Source organism: Scyliorhinus torazame, chromosome 17 (assembly GCF_047496885.1).
Source record: "Scyliorhinus torazame isolate Kashiwa2021f chromosome 17, sScyTor2.1, whole genome shotgun sequence".
Classification (NCBI taxonomy): domain Eukaryota; kingdom Metazoa; phylum Chordata; class Chondrichthyes; order Carcharhiniformes; family Scyliorhinidae; genus Scyliorhinus; species Scyliorhinus torazame.
The window spans coordinates 135200168-135218653 of record NC_092723.1 but is presented as its reverse complement, the minus strand read 5'-3'; the positions used below and the strand labels follow the sequence as shown (position 1 = coordinate 135218653).

Sequence of the window (18486 nt, the reverse complement as noted above, 5' to 3'; positions counted from 1 at the left end):
GTGAAAATGTTGCAAAGCCAGCACCAAGCACAAAGTCTCCTCAATCGTTGAATACTTCCTCTGGTGATCATTCAATTCTTTGGAAAAATATCCAATGGGCCGCTCTATTCCTTTGTCGTCTTCTTGCAAGAGCACAGCACCTACGCCCACATCACTCGCATCGACAGCCATTTTGAATGGTTTAGTGTAATTTGGGGTGGCCAACCCAGGAGCAGTTGTTAACACAGCTTCAGGCCATCAAATGCCCGTTGACACTCCGCTGTCCACTGAAATTTGCTACGCTTCTTCAGCAAGTCCATCAGTGGAGCAACCATGCTGCTAAAATTCGGCACAAATATTTGGTAGAATCCACTCTTGACAAGAAATCGCATTATTTGCCTTTGTGTCGAGGGTATTGGAAACTCCCCAATAACTTTGTTTTCACATCCCGTGGGACCATTCGACCCTGTCCATTTGTATGACCAAGGAACGTGACTTTTGGCTTGGATTACCACCAAATCCGCCTCCTGAAGTCGATCGAATAACTCCATCAGATGCTTCAAATGTTCTTTCTATGTCTGACTAAAAATTACCCAGATCATCTATGTATACCGCACAATTGGGTAACCCTGAAACAACTTTGTTAGTTAACCGTTGAAATGTGGCTGGGGCGTTTTTCATGCCAAATGGCATAACGTTGAATTGCTATATACCATCTGGAGTCACAACAGCTGAAATCTCCTTCGCCCTTTCGGATAAAGGTACCTGCCAGTAACCTTTAAGTAAATCCAGTTTGGAAATAAAAGCTGATTGGCCCACCTTCTCACTGCAGTCCTCCAAGAGTGGGATAGGATAAGAGTCTGTTCTTGCAACTGCATTAACATTTCTACAGTCCACACACAATCGTTGGGTACCATCCGGTTTCGATACCATCACTATGGATGAGCTCCATTGGCTGCAACCCACTTCAATTATGCCATTTTTGAGCATACTTTCAATTTCCTTTTTAACCTGTGCCAATTTTAAAGGATTAAGTCTATATGGATGTTGTTCAGTTGGAACAGCATTTCCCACATCTACATCATGTATACCCATTTTAGTACTTCCCAACTTATCTCCACAAACTTGCCCATGTGATATTAATTACTCTTTCAGGTCAGTTCGTTTTTCCTCTGGATGGTAATTCATCAATTTATCCCAATTTTTAAGAACACCCTCATTATCCAATTTAATTTGAGGAATGTCTAATTCAGCGTCATCTGGATTTGGTTCTTCACTTTGAGTTAGAATCACTAAAACCTCCTCCTTTTGCTCTCCTTCCCTTTCAAAGTACCTTTTAAGCATATTCACAAGACACACTCGGTGAGTTTTCCTTCTATCTGGCGTTCTTACCACCTAATTCACCTCTCTTAATTTCCTTTCAATCAGATAAGGTCCACAAAACCTTGTTTTTAAAGGTTCACCTACCACTGGTAACAATACTAAAACTTTATCTCCACTGGAAAAACGACAAACGTTTGCTTCCTTGCCCGCTACCCATATCATCACATGCTGCGCAACTTCGATGTTGTCTAGCCAATTCACCTGCTCTATTTTATCGTTCCCTAAAATTTGACATGTAATCCAATAATGTAATTTCAGAATGCTCACTCACCAATTTCTCCTTAATCAATTTAAGTGGTCCTCTTACCACATGACCAAAAATTAGTTCAAAAGGACTGAATTTGGTTTTCTCATTAGGTGCATCCCTAATTGCAAACAGTACGAATGGAATTCCTTTATCCCAATCCTCTGGATAATCTTGGCAATAAGCCCTCAACATTGTCTTTAACGTCTGATGCCACCATTCAAAAGCTCCCTGCGATTCTGGATGGTAAACAGTTGATTTAAATTGTTTTACTCCGAGGCTATCCATAACTTCCTTGAATAACCTTGAGGTAAAATTTGATCCTTGATCCGATTGTCTTTCTGTCCATTATTTCATCCATTATAGTCAAAAGATATTTATTCCCACTTTTTGTTTTAGGAAGCGGTCCTACGCAATCAATTAAGACCCTTGTAAAAGATTCCTCAAATGCTGGAATGGGTATTAAGGGCGTTGGTTTTGTCACCGCTTGAGGCTTCCCTATCACTTGACATGTGTGACATGATCGACAAAATTTAACTACATCTTTATGTAGTCCAGGCCAATAAAAATGTTTTTGTATTTTAGCTGGAGTTTTCCTTACTCCCAAATTACCTCCTACTGGTACGTCATATGATACTCGCAACACCTCCTTTCTATACCCTACCGGCAAAAGCACTTGATGAACTTCTGCCCACTTTTCATCCGCCTGCATATGTAAAGGTCTCCATTTTCTCATTAAGACATCGTTTTTAAGGTAATAACATTCTGGTATAAGCTAAGATCACTCTTCCGTGTATGCTTTCTGATACATCCGTTTTATTTTTATATCTTTCTGTTGTAACTCCGCCAATTTTCCTGAACTAAAAATATCCGCCCCATCCTCCACCTGTTCTTGTTCTTTTCCAACAATCTGATCAAAAATCGTTTCTAATAATTGAACTTCAACTTTATCTTCAGTCTTTGATTTCTTCTCTTGTCTTAACCTGTGACTTTGCAACCTTGTTACTACACAATCAGGAAAAATCCCAAGATTTTCGTCCTTCAATAATTCAGTTGTTTGATTTTCCACTGGTTTATCAACCACAATAGGTATCACTCCCACCTGCGATTCAGCTATATCATTACCCAAAATAAACTGTATTCCTGGACAAGATAGTGTCTCTATTACTCCTACTGCCACTTCACCACTCTTCACTGGACTTTCCAAACTTACCTTATAGAAGCATAGAATTTACACTACAGAAGGAAGCCATTCAGCCCATCGCGCCTGCACCGGCTCTTGGAAAGAGCACCCTACCCAAGCCCACACCTCCACCCTATCCCCATAACCCAGTAACCCCACCTAACCTTTTTGGACATTAAGGGCAATTTAGCATGGCCAATCCACCTAACCTGCATATCTTTGGATTGTGGGAGGAAACCGGAGCACCCGGAGGAAACCCACGCACACATGGGGAGAACATGCAGACTCCGCACAGACAGTGGCCCAAGCCGGGAATTGAACCTGGGACCGTGGAGCTGTGAAGCAATTGTGCTAACCACTATGCTACTGTGCTGCCCTATATAATAGAACACTACTGTTCTCACCTTGAATTCCACATATTACCACCTTTTCTGGCAATATTCCTCCCAAACTACATAGCTCCTCATCTCTTACCATCAAAGATCGATTATCTCCCGTACCTCTTAAACTTCTGACTTGTTTACCGACTCCTCCTGGTACACATGAGTAAACTTTCCGCACACAAATAAATTCTTGAAATTTACAAGTAAATGTGGACTGGAACCATCTTCACTGACTTCCTCTGAAAGTCCTGTCTTGCTATTGCCTTGCATTGTCCTGGTCCTCCTCAGCTGGCTCCGTGGCCGCCGCCTCAACTGGCATAAGGATCCGAATATCCAGCAATCCGCCGTCAGTCCAGGACCACTCCCTCATGCTGTTTGCATTTTTCTCCTGCAGACAGACAGAAGGACTGAGTGCCATCCTAATGGGTGCATGAGCAGTTTAGGAGCACACATGCCTTTACTAGCTTCCGAGTCCTCTCCAGTATGGAATTAACAAGAAGGATATGCTGGAACCGATGGAACAGAGAGCATGAAGTGGCTGCTACACATTCAGTAAACATGTCCCATCTGCTGAGTCCTCCAACCAAAACCCCTGTTTGAAATTCCTCTGCAGTTGCACTCGCGCACTTGCACTGCCTGGTGCCCTTGTAAGTATCACTTTGCAGTGAGTAGACCATAAGACCATAAGACATAGGAGCGGAAGTAAGGCCATTCGGCCCATCGAGTCCACTCCGCCATTCAATCATGGCTGATTTCAACTCCATTTACCCGCTCTCTCTCCATAGCACTTAATTCCTCGAGAAATCAAGAATTTATCAACTTCTGTCTTAAAGACACTCAACATCCCGCCCTCTGTGGCAATGAATTCCACAGACCCACCACTCTCTGGCTGAAGAAATTTCTCCTCATCTCTGTTCTAAAGTGACTCCCTTTTATTCTAAGGCTGTGCCCCCGGGTCCTAGTCTCCCCTGCTAATGGAAACAACTTCCCTACATCCACCCTATCTAAGCCATTCATTATTTTGTAAGTTTCTATTAGATCTCCCCTCAACCTCCTAAACTCCAATGAATATAATCCCAGGATCCTCAGACGTTCATCGTATGTTAGGCCTACCATTCCTGGGATCATCCGTGTGAATCTCCGCTGGACCCGCTCCAGTGCCAGTATGTCCTTCCTGAGGTGTGGGGCCCAAAATTGCTCACAGTATTCTAAATGGGGCCTAACTAATGCTTTATAAAGCTTCAGAAGTACATCCCTGCTTTTATATTCCAAGCCTCTTGAGATGAATGACAACATTGCATTTGCTTTCTTAATTACGGACTCAACCTGCAAGTTTACCTTTAGAGAATCCTGGACTAGGACTCCCAAGTCCCTTTGCACTTCAGCATTATGAATTTTGTCACCGTTTAGAAACTAGTCCATGCCTCTATTCTTTTTTCCAAAGTGCAAGACCTCGCACTTGCCCACGTTGAATTTCATCAGCCATTTCTTGGACCACTCTCCTAAACTGTCTAAATCTTTCTGCAGCCTCCCCACCTCCTCCATACTACCTGCCCCTCCACCTATCTTTGTATCATCGGCAAACTTAGCCAGAATGCCCCCAGTCCCGTCATCTAGATTGTTAATATATAAAGAGAACAGCTGCGGCCCCAACACTGAACCCTGCGGGACACCACTCGTCACCGGTTGCCATTCCGAAAAAGAACCTTTTATCCCAACTCTCTGCCTTCTGCCTGACAGCCAATCGTCAATCCATGTTAGTACCTTGCCTCGAATACCATGGGCCCTTATTTTACTCAGCAGTCTCCCGTGAGGCACCTTATCAAAGGCCTTTTGGAAGTCAAGATAGATAACATCCATTGGCTCTCCTTGGTCTAACCTATTTGTTATCTCTTCAAAGAACTCTAACAGGTTTGTCAGGCACGACCTCCCCTTACTAAATCCATGCTGACTTGTCCTAATCTGACCCTGCACTTCCAAGAATTTAGAAATCTCATCCTTAACAATGGATTCTAGAATCTTGCCAACAACCGAGGTTAGGCTAATTGGCCTATAATTTTCCATCTTTTTCCTTGTTCCCTTCTTGAACAGGGGGGGTTACAACAGCGATTTTCCAATCCTCTGGGACTTTCCCGGACTCCAGTGACTTTTGAAAGCTCATAACTAACGCCTCCACTATTTCTTCAGCTATCTCCTTTAGAACTCTAGGATGTAGTCCATCTGGGCCCGGAGATTTATCAATTTTTAGACCTCTTAGTTTCTCTAGCACTTTCTCCTTTGTGATGGCTACCGTATTCAACTCTGCCCTCTGACTCTCCGGAATTGTTGGGATATTACTCATGTCTTCTACTGTGAAGACTGATGCAAAGTACTTATTTAGTTCCTCAGCTATTTCCTTGTCTCCCATCACAAAATTACCAGCGTCATTTTGGAGCGGCCCAATGTCAACTTTTGCCTCCCGTTTGTTTTTAATGTATTTAAAGAAACTTTTACTATCATTCCTAATGTTACTGGCTAGCCTACCTTCATATTTGATCCTCTCTTTCCTTATTTCTCTCTTTGTTATCCTCTGTTTGTTTTTGTAGCCTTCCCAATCTTCTGACTTCCCACTACTCTTTGCCACATTATAGGCTTTCTCTTTTGCTTTGATGCATTCCCTAACTTCCTTTGTCAGCCATGGCTGCCTAATCCCCCCTCTGATAACCTTTCTTTTCTTTGGGATGAACCTCTGCACTGTGTCCTCAATTACTCCCAGAAACTCCTGCCATTGCTGTTCTACTGTCTTTCCCACTAGGCTCTGCTCCCAGTCGATTTTCGTCAGTTCCTCCCTCATGCCCCTGTAGTTACCTTTATTTAACTGTAACACCTTTACATCTGATTCTACCTTCTTTCTTTCAAATTGGAGATTGAATTCTACCATATTATGATCACTGCCTCCTAAGTGCTCCCTTACTTTAAGATCTTTAATCAAGTCTGGCTCATTACATAACACTAAGTCCAGAATGGCCTGTTCCCTCGTGGGCTCCATCACAAGCTGTTCCAAAAAGCCCTCCTGTAAACATTCAATGAATTCCCTTTCCTTGGGTCCACTGGCAGCATGATTTACCCAGTCCACCTGCATATTGAAGTCCCCCATGATCACTGTGACCTTGCCTTTCTGACATGCACTTTCTATTTCGTGGTGCATTTTGTGCCCCCGGTCCTGACCACTGTTAGGAGGCCTGTACATAACTCCCATTATGGTTTTTTTGCCTTTGTGGTTCCTCAACTCTATCCACACAGACTCCACATCATCTGACCCTATGTCATTTAGTGCTATTGATTTAATTTCATTCCTAATTAACAAGGCAACCCCGCCCCCTCTGCCCACCTCCCTGTCTTTTCGATAGGTTGTGAATCCCTGGATGTTTAAATGCCAGTCCTGAACCCCCTGCAACCATGTCTCTGTGATGCCTACCACATCATACCTGCCAGTCACAATCTGGGCCACAAGCTCATCTACCTTGTTCCGTACACTGCGCGCATTTAAATATAGCACCTTTAATTCTCTATTGACCGTCCCTTTTTGTTTTCTTAGTGTGGTGGACCTTGGTTTATTGAGCCTTTCCATACACTGTGTCATATTTTGTGGGATGGGGACTATCGTAACCTCTCCTGAGTTTTGTCTTTTCGTGCTTTTTTGTATTCCTAAGCAGCTACGCTGCCCACTGATTACTTCACCTCTTGGTTCCCTGACTTTCCCTCCCCCCCCCCCAATCTTTAGTTTAAAGTCCTATTGACCACCCTATTTATTCTTTTCGCCAGAACACTGGTCCCAGCTCGGTTCAGGTGGAGACCATCCCAACGGTATAGGTCCCCCCTGTCCCAAAACTGATGCCAGTGTCCCATGAAAAGGAACCCCTCTTTCCCACACCACTCTTTCAGCCACGTGTTAACTTCCCTTATTTTTGCCTCCCTATGCCAATTTGAACATGGCTCGGGCAGTAATCCGGAGATTATGACCCTTGAGGACCTGTTTTTTAATTTGAATCCTAGCTCTTTATAATCTCTAAACAGGTCCTCATTCCTAGACTTGCCTATGTTGTTGGTACCGACATGGACCACAACAACTGGATCCTCCTCCTCCCTCTCCAGTATCCTTTCAAGCCGGTCAGAGATGTCCCGCACCCTAGCACCGGGCAGACAACATACCATGCGGGACTCTTTATCCTGCTCACAAAGGATACTATCTATCCCCCTGATAATAGAATCCCCTGCAACTACAACTTGCCTATTTACTCCCTCCCCTTGAATGGCCTGCTGAACCATGGTGCCTTGGTCAGCTGACTCATCCTTCCTGCAGCCCTGTTCGCCATCCACACAGGGAGCAAGTGCCTCATACCTGTTGGACAGAGTCAAGGGCTGAGGCTCCTGAGTTCCTGACTGCTGGTTCCCTTTACCTGCCTGACTTGCAGTCACACCCTGCTGTCCCTGGCCACTGGCAGGATTTAAACTACTTACTCTGACAGGTGTGACTGCCTCCTGAAACACAGTGTCCAGGTAAGTCTCCCCCTCCCGGATGTGCCTCAGTGTTTGAAGCTCAGACTCCAGCTCATCAACTCTGAGCCGGAGCTCTTCGAGCAGCCAACACTTACTGCAGATGTGGTCGCTGCAGCTCGCAATGGGATCTGCCGGCTCCCAAATCAAGCAGCTCAAGCACATCACCTGACCAGCCATCACTAATTAATTAATTAGTTTAATTTAAGTTTATGAGTTTAGCTGTGTTTTTTTTAAATTTGCGGCAGATTTGCTATCAACCACTCAGATCACAGCTTCCCTCTGACGTCACTTTTGGAAAAAAAACCGGAAAACAGGAAGTTTCCGTTAGGTTTTTATACTCACAGAGACTGCTCCTCCTCCTCCGAATGGCTCCCGAAATTAGGCCCGAAGAAAGAGAGAGAACAAAACAGTAGGGAAAAAGCACCTTCTCCCACTCTTCACCGAATTACCTCACTGCACCAAATTACCAAATTCTCACTCAGTCTGTATCTCTCTCACTCAGGCTGTGACTCCTTGACCTGCACAATGCTTACTAATGTGCGCTTTCTGTCTGTCTTTTATACAGACTTTAGGATGACTCACACTAAAACTTCAAAGAGAAGAATACAATGTGTACCTTTGTGCCCCTTAACAGGCCTCAGGTGACTGCCAGATAACTGCCTCTCAGCAATTAGGGTGGGGGCAGCTTCAGCCAATCAGACACTAATCTACACTGCACTTTTAACTGAAAAACAGCAAAATTAGATGAACCACTTACCTTTCCTGGTTACCTCACTGCACCAAATTACCAAATTCTCACTCGGTCTGTATCTCTCTCACTCAGGCTGTGTCTCCTTGACCTGCGCAATGCTTCAGTACTAGACAGTACCACTTAGCCTGGCAGAATGCAACACATCCATCATCCTTTTTTGGCACTCGAAGCAGATATTCTTGTGTGCCCCAAGGGTGCTAAACTCTGCTTCAACCTCCGTTCTGGTCACTTTGATCAGGCCGATGAACCTCCTGCTGTCACCACTGGGAAGCAAGACCTCCTGTCTCTTGTCATGGGAGTGTCCCTTTAAGAAAGGTTTTTGTCTTATCACATGTCTTCAGTGATGTCATTGTGTGGGTGGAGCTGGGCTTTGGCTCTGTGAGCTGTTTTTGGTTTCGCTTTCACATTTTGCTGCTATGGACAGAGAACAGAAGTGTTTTGGCCTGTCTCCCTCTAGTTTCATTTTAAATATCTGTTCCAGTAACAATCACCTTGGTGGTGACTTTTAAGATATAGTTTGCTTTCCAGAAGGGTTTGAACCTGCTGGTGAGACGGGGTCAGACTCTCGGGAAAAGCTAGTCTTATTCAAGTGAGAATGCAGAGTGCTGGGCCACGTCTTTGAAAAGGGGTTTTTGGTTTATCGGATTTTGTTTTTGAATTGGAACAGTTAAGGGGGAATTCATTAAGTGTTATACATAGATTACTGTAGCTGTGGGGTATCTTTATGTTTGTAATTGATACAAATTTTTGCTGTGTGTTTATATAAATGTTAACTAAGTTCTTAGAATAAAGCTTATTTTGATTAAAGTATCTAGGAAGACTATTGAATCACACCTGAAGGGAAGGCTCTTGTACTCATCTTAGCCAAATTCAACAAAAAGTTATAGGTCAGGTGAACTCCATAATACGCTTTGGAGTTTTTAAACCCTGGCCCACAACACTCGCCTGCAGGAGAATGCAATGATGCATCGCTGAACCGTCAGACCACACGTTGTCTGCTCTGTAATATCATTGTTTCAGATAGGGTGAGATAACCATAGTTACAGCAATGCCGCTGGCTTTCAGTGAGTGACGGCTGTCTGAATACTCCTTAAATATGGTTCCTGGACCTTTGATCCTCTGAGATAAGGGCAGGGATGGCGATTTTCTGACTACTCCCAGCACAAGATGCATTTTGCTCCTCCCTTGCATATATAATGAGCTGGCCTGCACAAGATCGTGGGTGACCAGCCATCCCACAACAGCACCAACAACCTCCCCCCACCCCCCGACAGAAGATGCTATAGTTTCTGCTCTCTGCTCCCACTTCCTCACCTTTATGGAATGGAAGATTCCATCCAATGACTGGGGAATTGGTCTGAGTCCAATGGATACAAATTTATTCCCCCAGCTATTTTGTGCTGCTGAGAAAATATTAAGATCTGTTGTGAATTCTCTACCCTGCTAAAAACTGAGCTAATTGTACACATATGTGTGGAAAAGGTAAGGCCAGAAGTAGCAATAGGAACTCCAAGCTTAGTTTTGAAAGTGCAGAAGGGAAGTCCAAGGTATGACACACTGTGACCTTTATTAACTAGAGGATGGTACCTGATCTGTGCACCAATACCAGATTGAAGGGATGGTCATTCCAATCAATACACCTGGCCAAGGAAAGTCAGAGGTCACAGGATTCCGAAATATGTGAAAAGCATCGTTTCTTGGAAGGCCACAAGTTGTGTTGAGGTCACGGACACTTGGAATGGCATGGAAGTACCGTTCCTGAAGGCTTGAGTAACCTTCAACTTTAATGAAAGCTGTAGAGCAAAAACATACACATCCATCTAGTTAGTTAAACCCTGAATTTGTGCTCCAGAAGTCAAATAATACTGTACAAATAAGTAACTTTTAATTTAAAAAATCAAGATTTCTTTGGAGTTATTTTGAAGACTTTGCAAAAAAAAGACCAAGGAAGATTATTCTTTTGTACAAAAGGTATCTTCTATTTCCCTTTATCTCATATTTTTAAGGTATTCTTCTCACCCCAGCTAATTGCTGATATTCATTATCAGTTATTCTGAGCTCACTGCTGGGAGAAGCTCAAGAGGTGCTGTTGATTGTTTCCATTCACTTTCTCTGAAGACATAATATGTCGCACTGAGAGCTCACTGTGAGGCATCACAGGATCTCCCGCTACGTCTTTCAAGAGTTAGGAGGCTTCAGCCAATTTGATTGGAGAGACTTCAGGAACAAAATGAAATCTCTGAATTTATCGGTTTCCATACATTTCAGTTGCTGCAAACATTATTCTTATACCAACAAATTTAATACTCTAGTCACACTATGAGCCAAATGGTGTATCTGCATCTGTGTCATGTTTGAAGGATATTGCAGGCTGATTAACAACCTGTTGTGGGAAAGCTCCTTCCATAATCATGTCCTGGAGTGTGACTTGAGCCTGGAATCTTTGAACTCTACGCAGCCATTTTAAAGCTGATACTATGTGCTGTGTAACCACACCTTTCAAAGAAGCAAATTTGAGAGTAAATTTGCTGAACCAATGTTCAAAGGGAATGTGGTTTGGAGAACTGGGGCGGGATTCTCCCAGCCCTGGGCTGGGCCAGAGAATCCCCGCGAACGGGTCACGCCGCCCAAACGCCGGCACGCGGCCAGTGTGCTTGGCGCGGCGCCAGTCGCGGGACGCTCTACGTGGCCAGCCCGCCAATTCTTGGCCCGGGATGGGCCGAGCGGCCGTCAGAAAAGAGCCGAGTCCCGCTGGCGCCGTTCTAACCTGCTCTGGGCTGGCGGGACCTCGGCATGTAAGGGTCGGGTGGAGGCCTTTGGGTGGGTTCAACCACGGGGGGTCTCTGAAGTGGCCTGGCATGCGTGTGTTGCCGCCGGCGCCACTGTGCATGTCCTCGTTGGCACCGGCGCAACTGCACATGCGCGGATCCTGCGGCACACAGTTCGCGCCGGGATCTGCAGCTGGAGCGGAGCGGACTGCTCCAGCGCTGTGCTGGCCCCCTGTAGGGGCCAGAATTAGTCGTGGGAGCGGCCCATTCACGTTGTAGTAAAACGCGACGCCGTTTACGACGGCGTGGACACTCTGCTCTGGGCTTGGAGAATCCCGCCCCTGGTGCATTAATTGTAGCCTTACCAGGAATCAGTAAATTTAATGGTTGAAAACTGGATTAGAGACCTCATACCAACTCGAGTCAAGCAGTGACTCGGGGCTGTAGCCACCTGGGTTGGCCAAGTCCTGATTTAAGATGGAGAACAGCAAAGGCTGGAGGGAAGTTCAGCCAACACAGGCAGAAACTAGCAGGTGAAAGTTTACTGAGTATTAAACTCTGCAAAAGCCCAGACAGCATCGATACAAGCAGCCATCTGCATAATAATGTAGCAGCCATCTATATACTAATGAGCGATCCCCGGGAACAATCGCAACATTTGGGATCAACAAAGCCAAGCCAGACTCCTCAGCGCCAGCAGGAGCCAACACAAAAGAGGTTAACGGACACCTCCAGACCGCCCATCGATCAGGGAACCGTTCCAGTATTGGAGAAATCGAACCAAGCGATTGGAACAAACTCCAATCACTTGGAACCAGGTACAGGGTCCGCCCCGAAAGGCGGGAAGCCCCTGGGGACTATAAAGTTAAGCCCCCAAGTTCAAATCATTCTTCTTGACCGGTCACTTGGCAACGCGAACCAACCCTTGACAGTGACCGCTGCAGCTGCCGCCGATATCCAGTAAGTCTTAAGTCAACGCTCGCTACAAGATAGGCGCTCCTAGCTACCAGTCCATACCAACTTCGAATCCCGCAGACTCAGAACCGGAACAAAAGGCCATTTGTTCCCCTGACCTGGTGGGCCAGTCCGAAGCTAAGTATAGGCCTGTTAGTTGTAGAAGTAGCTTAGAAGTAGAATTTATGCATGAGTAGCGATTACTGTGTATAATAAATGTGCTTTGATTTGAATCTTACTAATTGGTGTATCGAGATATTGATCATTACTTGAACTTGAACCTCGTGGCGGTATCATAAAGATACCTAGCGACTCGAGAGAAAAGGTTATAAAACAGAGCCAATTGAACCAACCAAAAGTTAGCAACAGATTACTGGCGACATCTGACGGGACCCGAACTAGAAGTGGCTTAACCACTCCGGGAGAACCCAAATATTTGCATTGGAGATCCAATTGGGAACAGAAAACCACAAGTGTTCATCAGTTCTGATCAATCCTCATAATTCGGAAGTGTGTTAAATGCATGCATAACTATAACAGGGCTATAAGGTAACATTGATAGATCTTTCTGTTACGACAAAACTGTCGGGTGTTTGTATTTCGGAAATTAGCGAAAGCCGTACCCGTAACTACAGCACCGCCTTAGTCCCCCTGTTCCAAATTTAAAAGAAGCATTCAGATAAGAAAGATTGCAATGCAGGCAATGCAACGCCTCATGAACCCAGAAGAATTTGTGGTCGCAGCGACCAGCAGCAGTAGAGTAGGACAATGTCCCGTATGGGAAGAGGAAATCAGGAAGTACCTCAAAAGGAAAGGATGGCCCCTTTGGAGCGAATTCTGTAACAACGAGGAAACAGGTCCCGGGAGTATAGGACATACTTGGTGGGAGAACCTGAGTGAGATTCACAGGAAGAGCTTAGGAAAAGCTCAAAGCCGATGGCAATCGTGTCCTGTTTGGCACAATTGCGAGGCACAGAGGAGGTCGTTAGGACGCTCCGGAAAGAGATAGAAGGCATACATCGAATGAGCAAGGTCGATGTCAGTGAGCTAGAGAGAGAGAACGTAGAGTTAAGGAGGAAGTTGGCAGCAAAAGACGGAGAAGTGGATGATGCCAAGCGGGCACACTAGTCTTGTCTGGGGCACTTAAGCAGCTTCCAGTCCCAGTATGAAAAGGCCTATCAGGACACGCAATGTGCAGTCCTGGTACGAGAAGAAAACGAGAAGCAGGTAGAGACATTGCAGAGGCAGTGTAGTGACCTGAAGGCAGCGTTACGAGCACTCCATGCTGCCACCACGGAGCAAAGACAAAGCTCACTAGACCACACAAAGTGTGGGAAGCAGATTGCAGAGCTGCAATCTCTGCTTTCAGTTCAAAAAGGATTCCAGGAACCTTTGGAGCAAAATTAGATGAGGAAGACGGCCCTGATTGGGAAGAGTTAAATGAGACAGCGCAGAGATATGTTCAGGGAACATGTGCGCAGGGAAAGCCCCAAAAGAGAAAAGCGCCCCAACCCCCCACAGAGCAGATAGTTCAGGCTCCAATGAACCCTGTAACCACCCACCGCACAGCCACATCGGACGATACAGAATTTCTGTACACCACCCCCTTAACAGTGACCCAGTTATGGGACGCATGCGAGAAAATCACACCGTTCCTCCCCACCTCAGACCCCCACCACTTCTTTGCCAGAGTAAAGCAGGAGGCGACCATGTACGGCCTGGATGAGCGAGAGCATGTAAAGCTCACAGTTTTGAGTCTAGACCCTTCGGTCGTAGCAGCCCTTCCCGACCCACAGAATGTAGGAGGAGGCACCCTTGCAGAAATGCATACCGCGGTCCTAGATGCGATCGGGTATAACCGGGGTGACCCCGTAGATGGCCTCAATAAGTGCAGGCAAAAGAAAACCGAGCACCCCACAGCGTTTGCTGGACGCCTGTGGATCCATTTTGCAGCAGTTTTTGGAGACTTACACCACGCCCATTTGTCCCCAGACAACATGGCCAAATGGACCCGCACCCTTATCTCCCATGCCACAGAAACAGGACAAAAAGCTTGCGTGAATTATGATCCCTCAGAGGAGGCTCATAATGAGAAATGGGTCGTAAAAAGATTGTCCCGCACCTGGGAGCAGTCTGTACAAAACAAACCTGCAGTTAAAAATCCTGAAGAAAAGCAGGCAGAAGCAGACATACAAGCAGTAAAATCACACCAGAACCCCGCATGTGATAAATGAAAGCAAGAACAGCCCCCCACAAAAGTCACAGGAGTGTTACAACTGTGGACAGTTGGGACACTTTGCAAGAGAGTGCAATGCCCCATGAAAGCCACAGAGAGCCCAGCATACGGGCACTCTAAGTAAGAATAAGACAGAGCCCATACATAGTGTGAGCACCCGTTCAGATCAGACGGACCTGAACGGAACGGACTGACGGTGTTCGGGCTCCCCCGCGACACCCTTTGGGATAGGTCCGGACGACTGGTAGTTGCAGCAAAAATATGGGGACAGCCCATCGAGTTTCTCTGGGACACAGGAGGGTCCCGCACCACAATAAATTCCTCCACCATGTTCCAAAAGGACACGTGGCCCACTACAGCCACTATCACCCTCAGAGGCTTTACAGGCCACTCACAGCAGGGACACATCACAGCCCCTGTACCCATTCAAATCGGCAACATCACCACCAAGCATCCCATAGTTTTAGTCGACCTACCCCACACAGCAGAACACATTTTGGGCATAGACTTTATGAACTCCCACCACCTTTCATTTGATCCAGTCAACCAATGTGTCTGGAAAATGGCAAAATCTGCAAGAGCCCCCGCAACGCTCATAATAGGTGAATAAGCCAACAAAATTAGCGCAGTTGGCAAATTTTGGTTTAACCCGACTACACTTAGCACGGACAAGCAGGTTAGGGCAGTGTTACAAAAGAACAGGACAGCATTCGCGACCCACAAACACGACTGTGGCCGGATGACTGGTTCAGTACAAATCACAAGACCTGACCCTGGACCCCAAAAGCAGTATGAATTTCCCCAAGAGGCAGAGGGAGAAATCGCAAAAGTTATCTTAGAGAGTTAACAGACAGCTTATTAGAGTAGGGCGTACTTAGATCAGTAGCCTCCACTAATAATGCCCCGATTTGGCCAGTGAGAAAGCCCGATGGATCATGGCGACTGACCATCGATTACCGGGAACTCAACAAAGTCACCCCCGCAGCAGCCCCCACAGTAGCCACAAGTCCCGAGACCATGCTCAAGCAGGGACTCAATTCCCGATACTTTACGGTTTTGGACATCTGTAATGGATTCTGGTCCATTCCATTGGCAAAGGCGTGCCACTACAAATTTGCCTTCACCTTTAAAAATCAACAGTACACGTGGACATGCCTTCCACAAGGATTCCACAACTCCCCCTCCATTTTCCACCGACAGCTGGCAAATGGTTTAGCCAAATTTTCTCGGCCTGAATGTCTGATCCAGTACGTAGATGACCTACTACTGCAGACAGGCACCAAGGAAGAGCACATCGAGCTTCTGTCCGAACTCCTGGAACTCCTACAAGCAATTGGATGTAAAGTTAACCCCAAAAAGGCCCAGATTCTGGAAAATAAGGTGATATATTTGGGTACAATTATCACGCACGGTAAACGCGAGATCGAGCATAAAAGGATTGACTCGATTGCTAAATTGCCCCTTCCCCAGAACGTTTCAGCCCTCCGGTCATTTTTAGGACTGGTTGGCTACTGCCGAAACCACATTGACGGTTTTGCCAGCAAGGCAGCACCCCTCTCAGGCCTCCTAAAGAAAGGAACCCCCTGGGAATGGCTTGCGCAGCATACAGATGCTGTGGATGCGTTGAAACAAGCACTCATAGCAGCCCCCAAACTACAAGTTCCAGACCCGCTTTCTCCCTATGTGATAGAGGTAGCAAGCACAGACCGCACCCTTTCGGCTGTGCTCCTTCAGGAACGGCACGAACAGTTAAGGCCCGTGGCTTACACCTCCAGAGTTTTAGATGCTGTAGAGCAGGGATTTTCAGCCTGAGAAAGGCACCTGCTCGCAGTTTTTTGGGCAGTACAGTATTTTTCTTACATTACCGGACTGAACCCCATCACAATTCTCACGGAACACACCCCCACCCAACTTTTACTGGACGGACGACTCAAGGATGGTACAGTTAGTCAGATTAGAGCAGCCAGATGGACCCTTCTTTTGCAGGGACGGGACATCACTGTTAAAAGGACAAAGACCCACACCTTTTTAGCCGACAACCTACAGTACCCCAGAACCCCCCATGAATGTGAAATTATCTCTCCACACCACAACACAGGCCCCTTTATTGTGAAAACACCCCCCAGAAAGATAGGTAGTTCAACCCAGAGCCCCAAGCGCACAGGCACGTGCGAACCCATACGGATATATGTGGATGGATCTTCCACAATATTAGAAGGGAAGCACATAACAGGATGCGGTATTTATGTCGAGGACGTGCAGGGACGCGCCCTAGAAGAAATAGCAATAAAACTTCCAGGACACTTAGGCGCGCAGGCAGCAGAACTTGCGGCCATCACATACATAGTGGAACACCCAGATTCCTTCCCCAGCCCAGCAGACATATATTCGGACAGCCTCTATGTCTGCAACAGCCTTACGGAATTCCTACCCCTGTGGAAAGCAAGAGGATTTGTTTCCGCAGATGGAAAACCCCTCCCTTCAGCCCCATTGCTCCGTCACATTTTAGAGCGAGCACAGAACAGGACTTTTGGGATAGTCAAAGTTCGAAGTCACCATCGTTCCTCCCCCCCCCGCCCCCGGAAATGTAAAAGCCGACGCACTGGCTAAAGCAGGTGCCACGCATGGATATTTTTGGACACCCCCTGAAAGTGCACGAGTAAATGCAGTTCCGGTCTCGCAGACTAATATCGAGGATTTAGTGCAGGCCCAGAAGCAGGACAGCAATCTCAGGGAGATTTTGAAAGGAAACTATCCAGCCCCCTATGATAGGTTTAAAAACGCTCTGACCACACATGACGGCGTGGTGTTAAAAGACACCCTTTATGTGGTTCCTGAACAGGACAAGAATCAGCTCATTTGTTTGTTCCATGACGGTCATGGACATCAGGGAATCGATCCCACTACAGTCCACCTCAGGCAGCTCCGTTGGTGGCCGAGTTTAAAGGACAATGTAAATCACTACATTGAGAATTGCCTTAACTGTGCCCAGAACAACCCAGACAGTTACGCCAAAAAGGCTCAGCTCAGTCACACCCGATCCGTTAATGGCCCCTGGACTAACCTCCAGATTGATTTTATAGGACCATTGCCCCCTTGCAGGAATGGTTATCAATATGTACTCGTGGTGATAGACACGTTTACAAAATGGGTGGAAGCATTCCCATCCAGAACTAACACGGCAAAGACCACAGCCAAGATTTTAACCCACCACATCTTTACGAGATGGGGAGTCCCCCGCAGCATTGAATCCGACCAAGGTTCCCATTTTACGGGACGTGTCATGAAGAACGTCCTCACGATATTTGGCATTACCCAAAAATTCCACATTGCATACCACCCCCAGTCGAGTGGTATCGTGGAACGCATGAATCGGACCCTAAAATCCACCCTCAGAAAAATGGTCCAGCAAAACAACACCACTTGGGACTCAGTCCTCCCTTTTGCGCTGATGTTTTTGCGAAATACAGCTTCACCATCCACAGGTTACACCCCATACACCCTCACGACCGGACGCCCCATGAAAGACACTGAATTTTTATTAGGATTAGATTTGACCAGCCCCGAAGTGACGGCCCTCACATATGAGAAAGCAGTAGAACAATTAGTGGAGATTGTTAAAACGGCTCAGGTAGCAGCCGCAGCGAAATTGGGCACAAGAAAGAAACAGAGCAAGGCCTGTTTCGATAAGACAGTGCATGCGACTGAATTCAGTGTAGGACAGCAAGTCATGCTCTCCGTATACAACCCCAGCACATTCCTGTCACCGAAGTATTCGGGTCCGTACTCCATTGCGGACAAAGTCAGCCCTTCCGTCCCAATGGAAAGACTGCGTGGTTCCATATCAACCAGATGAAGGCATATGGAACACAGTCTAACCACGCACACCACGTCATGCTCGACGCAGCAGACCACGCCCCGCCCACAGTAACCCTACCCTCCCCCAACACGTCCAGCCCAGCCACGGACTCAACCTTGACTCCACCCCTGAAATATACACTCCGCCCCGGTACGCCCACAGACTGCAGCAGCAGCGACAGTGACTGTGACAATAGCCACAGCACGC

At 46.5% G+C, this 18486-nt stretch overlaps 1 protein-coding gene across 1 annotated transcript in view; it reads right to left on the bottom strand.

Annotated features, from left to right (window-relative positions):
* LOC140394169 (sodium/myo-inositol cotransporter 2-like) overlaps positions 1-18486 on the bottom strand; it is a 69617-nt gene that overhangs the window by 26890 nt on the left and 24241 nt on the right. Inside the window, exon 9 of the mRNA XM_072481109.1 lies at positions 10050-10255. Within this exon, the coding sequence (XP_072337210.1) occupies positions 10050-10255 (206 nt within the window). The remainder of the gene's footprint in view (positions 1-10049; positions 10256-18486) is intronic.